Source organism: Balaenoptera acutorostrata, chromosome 1 (assembly GCF_949987535.1).
Source record: "Balaenoptera acutorostrata chromosome 1, mBalAcu1.1, whole genome shotgun sequence".
NCBI classification, from domain to species: Eukaryota; Metazoa; Chordata; class Mammalia; order Artiodactyla; family Balaenopteridae; genus Balaenoptera; species Balaenoptera acutorostrata.
The window spans coordinates 9,833,691-9,850,382 of record NC_080064.1 but is presented as its reverse complement, the minus strand read 5'-3'; the positions used below and the strand labels follow the sequence as shown (position 1 = coordinate 9,850,382).

General features: G+C 43.2%; 1 protein-coding gene across 7 annotated transcripts in view; it reads right to left on the bottom strand.

Moving 5' to 3' along the window:
• Positions 1–16,692, bottom strand: part of VPS13D (vacuolar protein sorting 13 homolog D) — a 246,652-nt gene that overhangs the window by 67,471 nt on the left and 162,489 nt on the right. Inside the window, exon 66 of one of the 7 annotated variants that reach the window (XM_057535272.1) lies at positions 3,143–5,611. The exons of the other annotated variants lie outside the window; for them this stretch is intronic. Within the exon in view, the coding sequence (XP_057391255.1) occupies positions 5,546–5,611 (66 nt within the window). The 3' untranslated portion in view covers positions 3,143–5,545. Of the gene's footprint in view, positions 1–3,142; positions 5,612–16,692 lie in introns of those variants that run through there. 7 annotated transcript variants of the gene reach the window in all.

Sequence of the window (16,692 nt, the reverse complement as noted above, 5' to 3'; positions counted from 1 at the left end):
GGAAAAGAGTAATAAACCATGACGTGGTGAGAACACAGGAAAACTGTAAAGAAGCAGCATTCTGTTTTATGTGTAATTTTCTCCAACTCCAATGAAAGTGACTCAGTCCACCAAGTCCAGGACACAAGTGGCAACTCACAAATGCTCAAGCTCTGAGTGATGAGGGCTGTGAAACAACCACAGAACAGGCACCAAGGTGAGCCGGGAAAGGGAGAGGAGAGTCCATTCCTGATGGACATTTTATCAGATTTCACTCAAGGAACCTTTTCTTTATCATGCTTGCCAAGCAGTCCAACCTAACTTCAATCTTGAGAGTCAAAGACCCAATCTGTCTCCCACCCCGAGAGCCGGGCAGACGCCATCCAGCACCGCAATTTTGGGTGTACGGAAAACATTGAGGTCCAGAGTTCTAAGAAGTCAACAAGGGACTTATGTAGCCTTAGTCTGAACACTGGTGGAGAAACAGTAGCCATTCCTACCTCAAGATAAATGTCCCCTTTGAATCCTACATGAAAAACTAAAATTCCAAATCAAAATGTGGACACTGTCATTTGCCTTGGGTGGAAACAGGAAAGGAGGGATTTTCAGAGAAAGATCTGGTGACTGGAGTGGACAGGGGCAGGGTAAGTTTGGGGGAACACATTCCTATATATAATGCGCTCTTCCCTCACAAATTTAGGTCATGTCTATTTGGCTTTGTCTAAAGAAAATGGTGAAACAGTTTAATGGACTGATCAAATGGGGTCAGAGAAGTTAATTTCCCAAAACACAGTTAAAAAATGAGCCTAAACCTCCCTCCTCCCTCCCCCCTCCCTTCCTAGCCCAGTTGTTCTAAATGAGGTCTAAATACCTCCTTTTCCTTTAACAAGGACCCTGAGGTTTGTCTGTCTGGGCTTCGGGGAGGGTGATTTTCTGCCACATCTAGATGGAGGTAGGGTAACTGGAAATGCCGCAGGCAGTCCATGACTTAGCACTAGACGGAGTCACTCTGGCCAGAAAGAACGGTTTGGCTGGATTTGCAATCTGCCTGCTGTGAACGGGCCGTGATTTGATTTTAGCTCTAATTATACAAAAAGAAAGTTCGGTCTATTTTCTTCTGGAGGGGTGGGGGCTGTCGGTTTTGTTCTGGCCTCTGTCAAAGGTGCAGCTACTCTGCTCACATACATAAAAATACTTGCAAAAAAGTAATAGTTAACATTTTGTGTATGCAATTTATGGTCATATCATGACAATGATACTAGGCTTAAAAAGTGAAAAATCCAGTTAGGTCTCTTCCCCTTGAAATTCACTTCTCATCGGTAAGGGGAGAGGAGGGAAAACAGAAGGAAGTAAAACGGCAGGCCAGTCTTTCCCTGAATAGACAGCTGACAGCACGGCACGCTCTCTGGTCCCAGTAACCCGCCACCTCGGCGCTGGGGCAGCTGCTCCACATCCCTGAGTCCCTCCTGCCTGGGCTGCCCCCTGTGCCCTCCTGTGCCCACATGGCCAACATCTCCATGACTTCAAGGTCGGGCGCAGGCTTTACTTCCCTGGGTACAAAGGCCTGCGCTCCGTTAGTGCCCCACCGGCCCTGCACAGACTTCTGTCCTGGCACCTGAACGCGTTCGCACACGCAATTACTTACGGGACCTTCTCCCGCGCTGGACTGTGAACCAGGGTGCGGGGGGAGGGGGGAGAGGGGGGAAGACCTTTGTTTTGTTCATGTTTGTTTCCTCTGTGCCTCGCACACATCCTGGTGTTTTTAGTTGTTCATAGACAGTTGTGAACTTACTGTGTAGGCACAATAAGTAACAGATTTGTTAATATGAGGTTATGCTTTTTGCACTTAAGTCTATATCTAGTCAGCCCAGAGTGTGGAGCTAGAACGAAGTTAAAATGCCTTCACTAGGTGCCTCGGACAGGGTTAGAGCACCTCCTCATTCTCAGCCACACACTTTGGCTTGGACGGCGCAGCACCTACAAAAGGGCTAATCATACGACAGAGGGAACTACAGGGAGGGACTTTAAACGGTGACTCAGATTCTCGGCACCCCCTTGAGAATGCAGCCATACATGGTTAGTCCCTGCAAATCTGACATTGAAGATGTGTCCATGAATGAAGCCCACTAGACAAGTGCAACTTTTTGCACCAGATGGGGCCAGGAGTACAGGCTCTGAGTCAGAGAACCTGGGTCCCGGCCTGGCTCTCTTCAGAGCCTTGGGCAAGTTACTTAATTTCTCTGAGCCTCAGTGTCCTCTTGTGTCAACAGGGACCAGCACTTCAAAGGGTCACTGTGAAGATTAAACAAGTCCATTCATGTGAAGACTCAGAACAGTACCTGGTACTCGGTGAAGCAGTCAGTAAATATGAGCTAGCAGCACTTCTAAAGATACCCATTCAGCTACCAGCTTAAACTGAAAACTTCCCTCAACTGTGCAATCATATAGCATCTATCCCATGTTTCCTATAGAGCAATACCCAGGAATCAAGATCAATTAAACACTTACACATAATACACTAACATATTCCACACAATCAAGCTCATTACCCCACTATTTCACGAATCGCATGGCAGTGAACAAGCCTCCTGGTCAGCTCTGAGAACAGATTATGTGAGACAAAATGCAAGGAAATACAAAATTAACATTGTGGTTACCGTTTATCAGAACACAGACAAAGCCAGATACACCAACAGTCCAGAATGAAGGAAACAGGTTGCTGGCTTTTGACTGGAATTTCCTCAGATTGTTACCATGTAGTACGAACTTAATCTAAATGTTTCTTTGCACACAGTCAAGCTTATGTGAAATGTATCAGAAGTGATAGGATAAAGGCTTGGGTTTGTGTGTGAACAAAACTGCTTTCAAGAAATGTATCATTACCAGGCAGATTAAGAAAATACCACAGACTTAAAAGTACCCTTGGTCTGTAAATAAATTAGTTTATAATGGAAAAGAATATGAAAAAGAATATATATATATACACACACACACACATATAACTGATTCACTTTGCTGTATACCTGAAACTAACACAACATTGTAAATCAACTATACTTCAATAAAATAAAAATAATAATAATAAGTTAGTTTACCGCTTGTTGGCGGAGGAGGGATATACAGGCTAAATAAACAAAAGAAGAGGTAATCAAACACTTTTAGGTGACTTTTCCGGAAGTGAATGTGACTGTAAAATGAACTGTTATGCTCGTACTTGACAACATTTTCAAGATGGCGTTTGCGCTGACATTTGAAACCACAGCACCACACCACCACCATCTCACCAACCAAAATTTAATAAGAGCACTTACTGTGGATTGATGTATGTGATCCTCCCCGCAGCACCCCCTACAGCTGGCAAATGGATTTTCCAAGGAAAAGGGGAAAAACCTGGGACACGCCACAACAGGTACTTATTGCCCAGATGAATCAATGGAGGGAAAGGAGCAGAATTCAAGCAGTCCACCTATAGTATTTCAGGAGCACGATGTCTCCAGGGAGAATGTGGCAAAATCTCTCTAATGGTATCAATATATGTAATTCCATAAAAACAGCAGCTAAAACCAGTATAGTATCAGGCAGAATGAACGACGATGTAAGATCAGAAATAACCAAATGTTCAGACTCTTCAGTTTGTTTTCTTCTGTTTTGAGGGACAAGAGAGGAATAAAGAATGTGCTAGAAATTTGGGGAATGTGCTCCAAACCTCCTTCCTCCTCCTCCTCTTCCTCCTCACACGCTCTCCCTCCCCCTCCTCTTTGTAAAAGGCCTTTAATTAGCTCACATCCCATCCCAACTGGGGATCCCTAATACATCCTGACACCAGCCTGCGGGCCGGCAAGTGGGGTCTAAGCGCAGCCAGATTAGCAGGCTCCCAGTGGAGCCCCTGCTGCTCTTATCTCCGCAGATGCCTGAAGAGTCTGGTATCTTCCCTCCCAGCCCTCCTGGGAAGCCACCCCAGCAGGTGCCCATTGGCAATAGTTTTGTGTTACAGGCCTGAATGAATGATCCCCGCAGGAGCTGCCGACTGTTTTCACAGACACAGAAGGCAGTCAAAAGTCCACCGCGTGAACTTGGAATGACCCCAGCTGCAGAGTCACTGGCGGGTTCATTGGGAGGGCAGGCACGCTTTATTAAACAACTAATACTCTTCACAGATAACTTTCCGAAAAAGCACAAGTGTTAACTCTTTGCAATCTCGCTCCGACAAGCAAGTGGAGGGGCTCCACTGGGTGAATGCGGGCTTGGACCCGAGTGATGATTTGCAGACAGGAAGATGGTGATTTCATCCGGCCCGGCAAAGGGTCAGGACTCAGGCACCGCCATTTGGTCAGCTGTCTTGTTAAAGTGTTCCAGGTTAAAGCAAAAAGGCACAAAGCGAAGGTTCCAGGCGCCTACTCTGGCGAGGACGGTGCCGGCCCTCACCCAGGCCGGCCTGTCCCCTGGCCCACACCCCACTCAGACACGTGGGAGAGGGAAGGGGGGCCGGCCCGGCAAACTCGGTCACCCACCCAGGCCGGCGTGCAAGTCACTCTGCCCACAGCAGCCAGAGGCTGCACAGTTAGTGCCGTTCTGGAGGAGGATTCAGAAGAGACACAAGCTCAACCCAAAGTGTTCTAATAATCATGTTCTTCTGGGCTGCCTGGCCAAGTGCGCCACGGATCCAGGCATCTGCAGGGCTCACCCAGGGGGATGGCAAGTGGCTGTTCCTTCCCTAGGTTAGACCCAGTCCCGGAGGGTCCCTTTTTTTTTTTCCCCTTTCTTTCTCTCTTAACTCACACAGAACTTTAGAGGGAACCCAATGACAACAATCATAATTAATAACATGCAGATAAACATAAGGAGAAACTTTTAAAATTCATTTTAACCAACAAAGTTACGTTAATTTTGGCATTAACCAAAGACTATGTGTCTATCCAAGTTTTATCTCTATCTCACTTCATCAGTTGCCTTCTAATTACAGAGGGATCCCCTATTTGGTTTTTTCGGGGGGGGGGGTCTTGTTTTGTTTTTAGGTGAGGTGCGGTTTTGCAGGGGTTCACTCACTGGATGAGACACGGGTGAAGGACTAGTGATGTGAGGCGCTTCACAGGAGCTGTACTTCCCTCCCAGTCGGGTGAGCAGATCTTTACACAATACAGATCCCTCAACCCAACAAGCCCTCGGGGGCTGTCTTCATAGCACGCACAGTGCTCGGGGTTAAAGATACCCAGGTGACTATGACTTAGTCCCCTGTCCTCACGGAGCTCGGTCCAGTGTGGAGACAGATGTATAAACAAATAAAATCCACATACAGGATGCTGAGAAAATGAACACCACATCAGGGCTCTGGCCCCACTACTTTTCTCTCCCTCATTTCTAAAAGGACAAGAAGCAGGTACCCACAGCTGCTGACCCCATTTCAAAGACAATGCCAGATTTGTAGCCAGAAGGCCTGAGTTTCAGAGCTGGCCCCGCAGCTAATTAGCTGTGAGAACCTCACTGGGTCTCAGTTTCTCCATCTGTAATTTTAGAGGGTGAAAAGCTGGTCTTCGAATTCTTTCCCAGATCTGTGTCCTAAGAATTTCTACGAGGATATCAGAGGTTGTGTTGAGGGTCCAAACCTGGGAAGAGCTGCCTTTGCCATGTTCATCTGGAAAGAGTGAGAAGAGTTTTAGGCTCAAGATTTATCTTGGGAGGAATACAAGATGGGCTTCAATGGAAAGGGAGCAGATAAGAGAGTTAAGTTACCACATGAAATATTACTCAAAAGAGGCTTCTCATAGAACTCAATTTTAAAAAAAAATAAAACTGAGGTTAGACATTGTCCACGGTTGTGTTTTAATTTTTAAAGAGAAACAAGTGGCAAATTCTTCATTGTATTTAGTCCTAAGAATTTTTCTCTCTATATATAACATCCATTGAGGCACCTCAACTTGTCTTGCCAATTGATTTTTAAACAACCGTACTGCAGCAATCCTACAAACTTTCCTTGCTGACACTACTGGACACAAAATCCAAACAGGTAGGAAGCATTTCCAGAAACAGGCTGATAAGATCTACCTGGTTTTGCCCCTTTTGCTGTTTCTCAGTGATCCTGTGACTAGAGATTTTCGTGCGCATCTGAGATTTTAGAACCAACCATTCACACAACCCAGCATGGATGCCAGCAAAGTAAGGCCCTCTCTTGGAAGTAACACTTTTCCACAGCTGTCTCCCCACGTCAGAAAGTTCCTCTGGCCCTCTGCCGAGATTTATTCTGGCGGGAAAAGCAGTGGGCTTGGAGTCATGAGGTCTGGGCATCAGCCACTGGTGCCAACGCTGACTGCATGATTTTGGCAGAACCATTCAACCCGTGTGGCTGAATTTCCCATCACTGGCCCTGCTGGCCCCCTAGGGATGTTGCAAGGTTAAATTATCTCACAGACATGAAAGCGCTTTAATGCCTGAGGGGGAAAGGGTGCTTTCTAGAGCAGCAATGTGGTCTATGGAAAGAGCCTGGGGCCACAGAGGAGGCCTGAGTCCTCGTCCTCTTCTATGAGCTCCCTGCTAAGCCTCCAGGAGTCATTACCTTTGCTGTGACTCAAGTGGCAATAATAATACTTGTACTCTTTCTTGTAGGTTTGTAAAGATCAAACAGTAACAGGAGTATGCTACAAAGGTTAAACTGCCAGAAAACTACCAGGAGCTATTAGTAGCTCTTCTTTTATAACTAACTTTGACATCGTCCTTGCCAATTTCCAAGTTACCAATAAAGAGAAAATAATCCATCTGGCCAAAATATCCTGCTTTGAAACATGACAAAGGCAGCAAAACTGAAACAATGGGCTGTTTTTGGAAGCATGCTCTGCTTAATTTTCATTTCAGTGAAAACACTGAAAGTCGCTGCTTCTAAACCAATGTGTTGTTACATAAATTCAATATGTTGTTACATAATGTTTACTTAAACATTTTCCTCTAATAAAGCAAACAGATATTTCCCATAAATATTATTTTAATTCATTAGATTAAGAGGGACTGGGGTTTCCCTTCTTCCCCCTGTAATAGTTTCCCAAGGCTTCCTGCTATCTTGCGGAGCCTGGGCCTGATCCAATAATGCACACCTGGCCTCATTCCATCCAGGTCAGCATCCTAGACCTGAGTGATGGGGAGCGGAGGAGAAGAAACAGGATCCTGGAAGTCAGCAGCCTTTTCCTATCTGTATTTCAACACACAGCCCATGACTGTGCATCTCAGTCAGCTTACAGACATGTTTGGGAGGAAAGTCATAAAGAAACATTTTCAAAGTTTCTGTTTATTCCACATAAAAACCATAAAATAGTTAATTTAAAAATCCAGCAGGTGTTTCACGTATTTCATAACTATTTGTTGAATCTACACCACGTGAAAATGTCACCAGATAAATGGGAGCCCATGTGGGAAACACCGGGATCCCCTCAACTCTCTTACAATAAATATTTATGACTAGTCATAGGGACACTGGCAACAGTTGATGACAGTAAGATCTTCGCCTTCCAGGAGCTTTACATCTACTCCGGGATGCAAACGAATAAGCAGGCAATTGCATCAAACAGTTCGTCTCAAGCCGATCTCATCCTTGAGGAACAGAATAAAGTGTTATTTCCCCTTGGCCCCCACTGCACTTATCTCGTGAAACTGCAAAGATTTTGCACAGATCCCAGCTGCAATACTTATTCCCTCTGTCATTATGCCGACTTACTTCCTATCTGGCTTACCTGTTCCATATCCCTCAAAAAAATATTTTTTTTAAGTTTTACTTTTCTAAGTATTTGCCACAGAACTGAGCACCTAATTGACAATGATAAATGTTTGTTAAATGGATGTTTGGGACGTGCACAAAATGGTTAGTATTTTCCAAGGAAAAACACGGTCACTGCCCTAACCGAAGCACAAAGTGCTCTGGGAATTCAGAGCGGGGAGGACCTTATAGGGATCTGGACTGGACCTTACACACTCAGAGCCATTTGGCCAGAGATGGGGAGAAGGGCATTCCAGAGAGAGGAAAGGTTATAAGCAACAGTGCAAAGATGAGGGGAGAACAAGCGTGACCGGGGAAACAGAAAGGATCCGGATGGCCAGCTTTCTGCCACTCTCCCTTCACTTCACTTGACTTCCCCAATTTGGCTCCTAGTTTGGGGGCTTATCTCCACCCTCCTCATGTGCCTAACTAGGAAATTTCCTTGTTCTTACAAATGGCACAGGAGGGCTTCCCCGCTGGTATTTAATAAAAAAGAAACGCGAAGCTGTCACTGCCATTTGCCTATGTGACCTAAGTGCGGTGCGTCTCTGCTAATATTTACTGCCCAGTTGGGCCTCCAAGTCACCACTTCAGGACATGCTGAGCCCCCCTTAAGAGTCAGGCCTGGACATGTTATCATCTGGCTCTGAGGAAAGCCAAGGCAAAGCCAGACTCTCACCCCTTCTGAAAGTGCCATCCTTTTTTCTTCCATGGTCTCTCGCTTATTTCCACTCACCTCCAGCAATGTAGAAATCACTTATTGGAATGTCCTGATATAAGCTGAAATTTTTCTCCCTACCACCTCCGCTCCACAAAACATGCTGCTCTAAGAACTGTTCTCATCACGCTTTCTCTTTGTGAGCTCCCAAACAGTTCACGTACACAGCACGTGGTTAATGAATGAGTCAATAAGCCTCCTTAGGGAAAGATACATTTTTCTCCCCCCATGTTCTCTGAAATCCCCCCTGCAGGAAAGGTGTGCTAACATGGCTCGCACCACACCGATGACCGGAAACCCGAGTCTCAGGTGGAGACGTTGGTTTCTATAGTATCTGGTAAGATTCAAGAAGTACTGCCCAGCAATGTTCTAGAAGTCAGAGGCCAAGGAAGGAGCCCAGAGCTCTACCACTTTCTGTTTGGCCGCCCTGGGCAAGCTGTTTACTTCCGCTGGGCCTCGGTTTCTTCCTGGTGGCGGCGGCAGTTGCGGTGGCAGTAAATAAAAGCGTCACCTGCTTTCAGGCTTATAGACAGGATCAGAGATATAAGTCCTTCATCAACAACTGGAAATCAAGACAGATATCAAGTGGCATTATTATTATTCTAATAAGGGATTATTAAATTCTAATGAGTTAACCTTACTTCTCCTTTTTTCCAAGAAGCAAAGCCCGGGTCAGGTCAATAGAACTGATCAACCATAGAACTCTCAGAACAACACACCATCCCCAGCGTTCTCCATCCGGCTTCTTAACTGCAGCAATGGTGTCACTAAGCGTCTGAAAGCCAACGTGCCAGCAGAACTCAGAGACATAAACACCTCTACAAAATGTGAAAAGCTGTACTTCAGAGTAAGGGGAGGTGAGCAAGGAAAGAAAAGGACTTACTGGAGAGAATGAGTTTGTATTCTGCCATCAACTGATAGTGGGAAAGCACAGGTCTCCCTACTTTCATGACCTCTGTGCTGAAAACCAAATTTTAAAATGACATCCTACTTACTTAGAAACACTTAAAGTAGTGAAGTTCAGTAAATAGCTTAAGGAAATTACAATTTGACATGTACATTTAGAGGAAGCTGGCTATTGGAGCACACGCTGAGGTGGCCCGAAGCTCTGGTCTGCTCCCCCGTCAAAGCGCAGGAAAGGCCTGAGTGTGCAAATCAAATTATTTAAATCTGAGTAAATCTTGGGTTAAGCACATCAGGTGTGTGAGAAAGTACAGCCAGCTTCCTCAAACGATTTTAAGTCATCTTCTGTTTGGTTAAGGAAAACTCAATCTTTTTGTCCCATTTCAATCCTTTTACACGTGATTAGGGATTCCCCGATAGTAAAGATTAATTCAGCAAGACTGGAAATTACAGTTGGAAAATCCCAAGGTCCAACATAGAAGGGAAAAAAAAGTTGGGAATGAATGGAGCTTCAACTGCTTGTGTTTTAGCTTCTACAATGGCTTGGGTTTGGTAGAGGGTTAGGTCTGAGAAGCTGCATTATGTGGAGGAAAAATATACAGACTACCAAATCACTTGTTCCTAAAACTTATGACTCCAATACTCATTATTAAATTGTAGTCAAGGTAACTGACCATTGTGGTCTCATTTTTCTCATCTGTAAAACGGAGATAATCCTTCCTTCCTTATAGGGTACACGTGAAAATTAAATGAGATAGCATCTGTAAAGCTCCTAGCCCTCCTTACCTGACATACAGGAGCCACCCAATAAATGATGGCTACACATCCTTTTCTGACTTTTAAGGATGATATTCCAAGGAATCCCCTATTTCTCCTAAGAAAACACTTTGATCTAGCTTTTCTTCAAGATGGAGAGAGACAACAATTACAGGGGAGAAAGAGGTACAGAAAACCAAAAGGACCTTCCAAACAGAGTGAGTGTTCTGACTTTTTACTGCCAAGAATTAGAATTTGATTTGTTCTTCACGTGTTTATAAAAATGGGTTACAGTTTTTCTCGTTTAAGCTTGCCACAATTTTTCAAGAAAGGCCGAATACTGATACGAACAATACTGAAACGCAGAAAAGGGAGAACTACCACATCTCTGGGGTAACCAGTCAACCCAAGAAAAGCTTGAACATATTATTCTTTTACTCACCATGTTTACACTAGGGTAGAAAACCACTACTCTTTGGGGGCCACAAATATTTCCTGTCTTTTCAATTTAGCAACTGAACATACTTTTCCACCACCATAGACTGCAGTGTAGGAAGACAGAGTGAATTCCTCTGAAACATGAGATGTTTGGTCTAAGGAGATAACTAAAGACCTGACTCTTAGCTGAACTACTAGTAAGAAATGAAGACAAGTCCTAAACTTTTCCAATCTTTCTGTTTCAAAAACAGAGAGTCAATGGTGGTGTCATTCCCTGATACTTCTGGCCGAGCTGCTCAATTAGGGTGGGACAAGAGGACAGCTAAGCCCCACTCACCAGGCTCCTTCATGAGCAAGGCTGCTCAGTGGAGCAAGGTGGGGACTGCCTGGGAATTCTGGCCACTCATGGGATTCTCATGCCTCTACTTCACCCGCCCGCCCCCGCCCAACACTTCCAATTCCCGCAAATATTTGAGGTTTGACCAAGTTAGGATAGGTCACTGCTGGGTCATTCGGCATCTAAAATTCGCCTCTAACCAAAAAGAGCTCAGACTAAGGGAATCATTTTAGTATTCAAGGTTATCAGAGGAAAATAAAACAAAAGCTCTGCTGCCAAGAATTTGAGTCATTTCTCTATATACAACAACTTCAAGGCACCTCCTCTTGGCTGGAAAAGAAATCCCTTGGGTGACTTATTTCGGATCAAAGTCTTTCTGAAAATAGAAAACTCTACATTTTCTAAGGGATAGATCACTGTCTGAAGTGAATTTCATTTAACTTAAAGTTTTATGCCAACTTAAATACACTAAAACCCCAGTGCTTATAAGAAGGCATTCACCTCTTAGTTGCTTATAGGTACATGGAAAAGCTATTATGGGGATATCACCTCAACTATAAAATGGAGCAGTTATACATAATGACAAAAACAGATACAAGTCATAAACTGCCTTTTCCCCTTCGGAATCATGCAGGCAGGCACTCCAGTACATTCTTTTGTGCAAAGATAAAACTTTTGCCTTGAATAAACAGTGGCTTAGTCTCATTTGAGCCTTATAAATAGACTGCCTACAAAACAAATACAAACAAATGCTGTTTATCTTAAACAAAAGGCAGATGGACCCCTCTGCCCTCAACCAGGTCACAGTATATATATGATAGGAGGCTGGCCAGTGGCAGGGGCTGGCTGAGAGTCCCTGGGTGCAGGGACACGAAGTCAGTTTCCACTGGATCACTGCTATGCCCCAAATCTGGTTTCCTGGGCACAGAGGGCCAGCGAAAGGCTCTCTCGGAAGGGAAGTGGCCCCTCCACATACGGTGCCCCAGAGAACAGAGACCAGAGAACAAAATACCATCTAAAGTGCTCGCTAGGTTTGCTGCTCAACGATGCAAACAGTCTCAATTTCCCTCGCTCTCGTCCTCACTTAACTTGCTTGTATTTATCTTCAGATGGTTTTCCTAAAAGCTATCGAAATTCATTCCGAGTCGAGGCAGGGCTCTTTGCTTTTCTCATTGTTGTTTTTATTTTTTAACATACAGAGGAATGTCTAGAACAAATCAAGCAGTTAGCAATATCTCCAAAGTGCAACTAAAAATGACAATTCAGACGCCATTGCAGAAGATCAGGTGCTGGCTCCACAGGTTCCTGGTTGACCCTGGGGAAGTCACCTTACCTCTCTGGGCCTCAGTTTCTTCCTTTACATACTGGGGCTAATACTGCCTGTCCTATCTATTGACCAGGTTATTCTGATGATCAAATGATATCACATGAGTAAAACCACGTTTGCAATCACCAAGGTTCTTACTGTCTATAAAGGAGCTGGCGACGGTCATAACTAATCCCACACAAGAATGACCACAACCAGCACCATTTCCTGAGGGCCTGCTTCGTGACATGGGTGATGTGACAGCAGTCACCTTACAAGCTAACCAACTGATGTCAAATAATAAGCTTCTGGTGGGAAGCTAACAGTAAGTAACTTTTCATGTTCTCTATAGTGCCTGGAAGAAAGCCTCACACACACAAAGGAGAGACATCACAGAGGGGGAAAAACAAGGCCTTTAGAATTAGCTGGACTTGGTTTCATACTCTCTCTGTCATCTCCAGTTTTATGACCTTGAAAAAATTGTTTAACTTCTTTAAGTCTCGGTTTCCTGATTTGAAGAATCGAGATTAACATACACAAGACAATGTACGTAAAGAGTCTATCACAAGGCCTGACAAAGAGAAGGTGCTCAATTAATGTTTATAAGTGAGTATGTTATAATGAAGCAGGGAGTTTCAACCCTGTTCCTGCACCTTTTTCCCACTAATGCTCTTTGCACCAAGAAATATATGAAGCTATTAGGTCTTTATCCAATTCATAACAAACAAAACTGATTTAAAACAATAGAACAATGGCTAAAGCGATATAGAATAAAATGTATTAACTAAAACTGACAGAAAATTCATATCTCCTTGACAAAAATTTAGATCTGTAGAATGTGAGCTGGGAAATCTGGGCTTGGTAGAGATAAATGCTCTAAAGCCAAAGAGAAAGAAAGAAACCTATCATACAACTGTAAAAGTTATCAGTAAAACTAACCTTTAGTGAATAATAAACCATGAATTCTAATTCCATGAACAACTGCCTTTGATGAAAAACTTTTAGTTAAAAACAGGGAAAATTATTAAAATATTTGCATTCATAAGCGTAGAGTCAAAACATAACTGAGATCAAAAAAGTACCGAAGATCAAAAGCATCCTATATCGCCTTGATAAAGACACAAAGAGAGCGATGGAAAGTAGGACAGAACAGAGCAGAGGTTCCATTTGTGAGGATCAAAAGTGCTCCTCTCCTTTGCTGGAAGAAATTAAGTACACTATTGTCTTTCTTCCCTTAGGAAGACCAGATGACAGCTGTACAGAGAAAACACTCAGATTCTACAGGGGCAGAAAAGAGAATGGAATCATTTGTTCTACTGTTAACATCTGAGACTTTCTTGGTTTGAAAAGAACTTTTTTTAATTTTAAGAATAACTATGTAATTTTTCTATAAGTATATGAAAATAATCACAAAATAATCATAGACAGAAGGGAAATGAGAGTCTATCTAAGAGAGGAAATTTGTTCAATGAATATCTCCCCAATTCTCTGGCTTTCAAAGAGGTTAGAGGGTCTTGTAGATATTCAAATGACACCCAAGTAGGGAAAAGCATGCTCTTTTCAATTCATGCAGCAGAGGGAAACTGCTCCTCTGACATGGTTTTGGAATTTGAAATGCTGTGCTCTTCTTAAATAAATCATATTCCTAGAAAGGATTCCAGAGGCAATCATCCTGTCATGGCCTTAGGAATATGATCAGATCTTTGAGGGTCTACTCAAAGGGTTAGAGTCATTTTACCAAGATCCAGGCAAGGGAGTCAAGGGACAGATGCTCACAGCTTGGTGGCTAATCCCTAAATCATATCCCTTAGATCTGGAATCCATAAGCTGATTTCTGGGGTTTGGGGGAACAGAAGAAAAGGCTAAGAGAAACAAAGGGGATAAAGGGCATAGATTACCTCCTAGTTCTGGTTCCTTGATGCTAATATGAAATAAATTAAATAACAGTTTAAAATGTAATGAGAAATTCCAGAAGTGGACATGGTAGATCTGAAATTAAAAATCTGCTGTGAATAATTCACAACATCTACCCACACACAACTAAGACCCACAGGTCTATTACCTTCTTATGTGACAGAATGAATTCCCTTTTAACTCCTCACTGGGTTTTTTTTTTTTTTTTTTTTTTTTTTTCTCACTGGGTTTTAACATCTTCAAATCTTTTGCTCCTCAGGTCAGTGGGACAGGGGAAATTACCATCACCTTCTCATAGATTAAAAAAAAAAAAAAAAAATCCCTCAAGATCAACAGAGAAAAAGATTATTTAAGGGTAGGAATGGGATTAGAACCCAGGTATTCTGACTACCAAGTGCCCTCAATGCTCAACCCTATGTCTACAATAATGATTTATTATCTCTTGGGAGGCATGAACCTCTCTGACAATCCAATAAAAACTTCAGATCCTTGCTTCAGGGAAATACACATATATACAATATTTATAATTAATTTCACGAGGTTTATGGGGCTTCTCCACTACATTCAAAGCCTATTAAACCAAGGTTACAGGACTTCCCTGGTGGCGCAGTGGTTGGGAATCCGCCTGCCAATGCAGGGGACACAAGTTTGATCCCTGGTCCAGGAAGATCCGACATGCCGCAGAGCAACTAAGCCCGTGCACCAAAACTACTGAGCCCGCGCTCTACAGCTCATGAGCCACAACTACTGAGCCCACGTGCCACAACAACTGAAGCCCACGTGCCTAGAGCCCGTGCTACACAACAAGAGAAGCCATCGCAATGAGAAGCCCGCGCACCACAACAAAGAGTAGCCCCCATTCGCCACAACAAGAGAAAGCCCGCATGCAGCAATGAAGACCCAGTGCAGCCAAAAATAAATAAAATTAAATAAATAAATAAATAAATAGATAGCTAGATAAATAAATTTATTTAAAAAAAAAACAAACAAGGTTACAGCCCTTTGGTCTTTGCAGCCAAGTGGGGCTGGCTGGCTGGGGCTCGGCAAGGTGCAGTTCTGTCTTGTCTGACCCCGTTCTTTAACCACTGGAACTCAGGCACTCTTTAAAGGAATACTTCCCACAGGCCAACAGTTGATTACTGTGGTCATTTGCACTTCCTTAAACTCTTCTTGTGTACACAGAAAAGCAAACAAAACATTCCCCCAAAGCAACATTAAAGGTCTGATTTCAACCCACAAAACTACAAGAAAATGGAGATCTTTAGCCAAACTACATACATGCAGAATCACAGATGACCTGAATGGGCATTTAGCTGATAGACCTGGCTTTTGAAGCTACCATTTCCAAAATGGAGTGGTAATTTTAAGTCTCTTTGCTTTCTCATGATAGATATATGGACTAATTGTTATAACACACCCAGGGTTCCTGGTATCAAAATAAATTACATAGCAATTCCTCTGAGTAGCAGTCTGTGACGCCAATACTGATTTGCTCACTAAAGGCAAGAAAAAGCATGAAGAAGGACGCCGACCACATGGGGAGCAGGGTTCCCACTCAAGAGGCCTTGGGTCCTGGAAAACAGTACCCTTATGCAAATCCAACAACAAGATAGAGCATGATATCCAGCAAGACACAAGATCACTGCCCCCCAGGCCTTCATATGGATTTGGGAGTGAGGGTGGAGGTAAGGCGTATGCTGCCCTTTCTTTCTGCTTAAGTTATATTCTCATACTGACCCTCAAGCTTCAAAAACAGTTTTCCAGGGGAAACAGAAGAAGGTGATGAATGAGATGTCCCCGAATGAGAGAGAATAAAGAAAGCACCAACCTTTTCACCGGGATGTTGCAGAGAAACTCAGGAGAAACCCACACAAGGTCTCATCTGTGTAGAGCTCACAGGCAAGTTAAGTTCCCGATGTCTTCATTCTCATCCACAAGGGTAGCTAGAGGGTCCTAACAGCCAAACTGGCCCACACGGAGTGTGAATCTCCCACTCTCCGAGCCTGAGATCCTCCTCTTCTGTAGACTATAATATACTGACTTTCATTTCAAGGGCATTAATGGTTTCCTGGTGGCTAAAGTCTGTACATTTTACATTGATGTAAACCTAAGAGTCAGAGTGAAAACCCATTTCTCTTGTTCAGTTCATGTTTTACAAAGTTTTCATAAGGTCATTCCTCATTTTATTCTCATAGTAAGCTATAAAGTCAGGGCATATTCCAGGCTGAGGAAGGCCTTTCAATAAACCATAAGTGCCTTTTTTTTTTTTTTTTTTCAAATGAAAACAAAGCCCAGGGGTACAAAAATAAAGAAAGGAATTATAAAACCAAAGAGACTGTCCTATGTTAATTAGAGTTTTAAAAAATTAAGTAAAATCTTTAAACTGAGCATTTACAACTAAATTTTTTTATTGAAGTATAGCTGATGTACAATACTATATAAATTACAGGTGTATACAAGTAAATATTTTAACTCCATCTGATTATATCAAGTTTAGTAGCAAAAGAACATTGAGGAATCTGTGCCACTTTTATGTTGCTGTCAGGGGTGAAGGTCCAAGGGCAGCATAGGCAATGATTCAAGGCAGAAATGTGCACACTCAT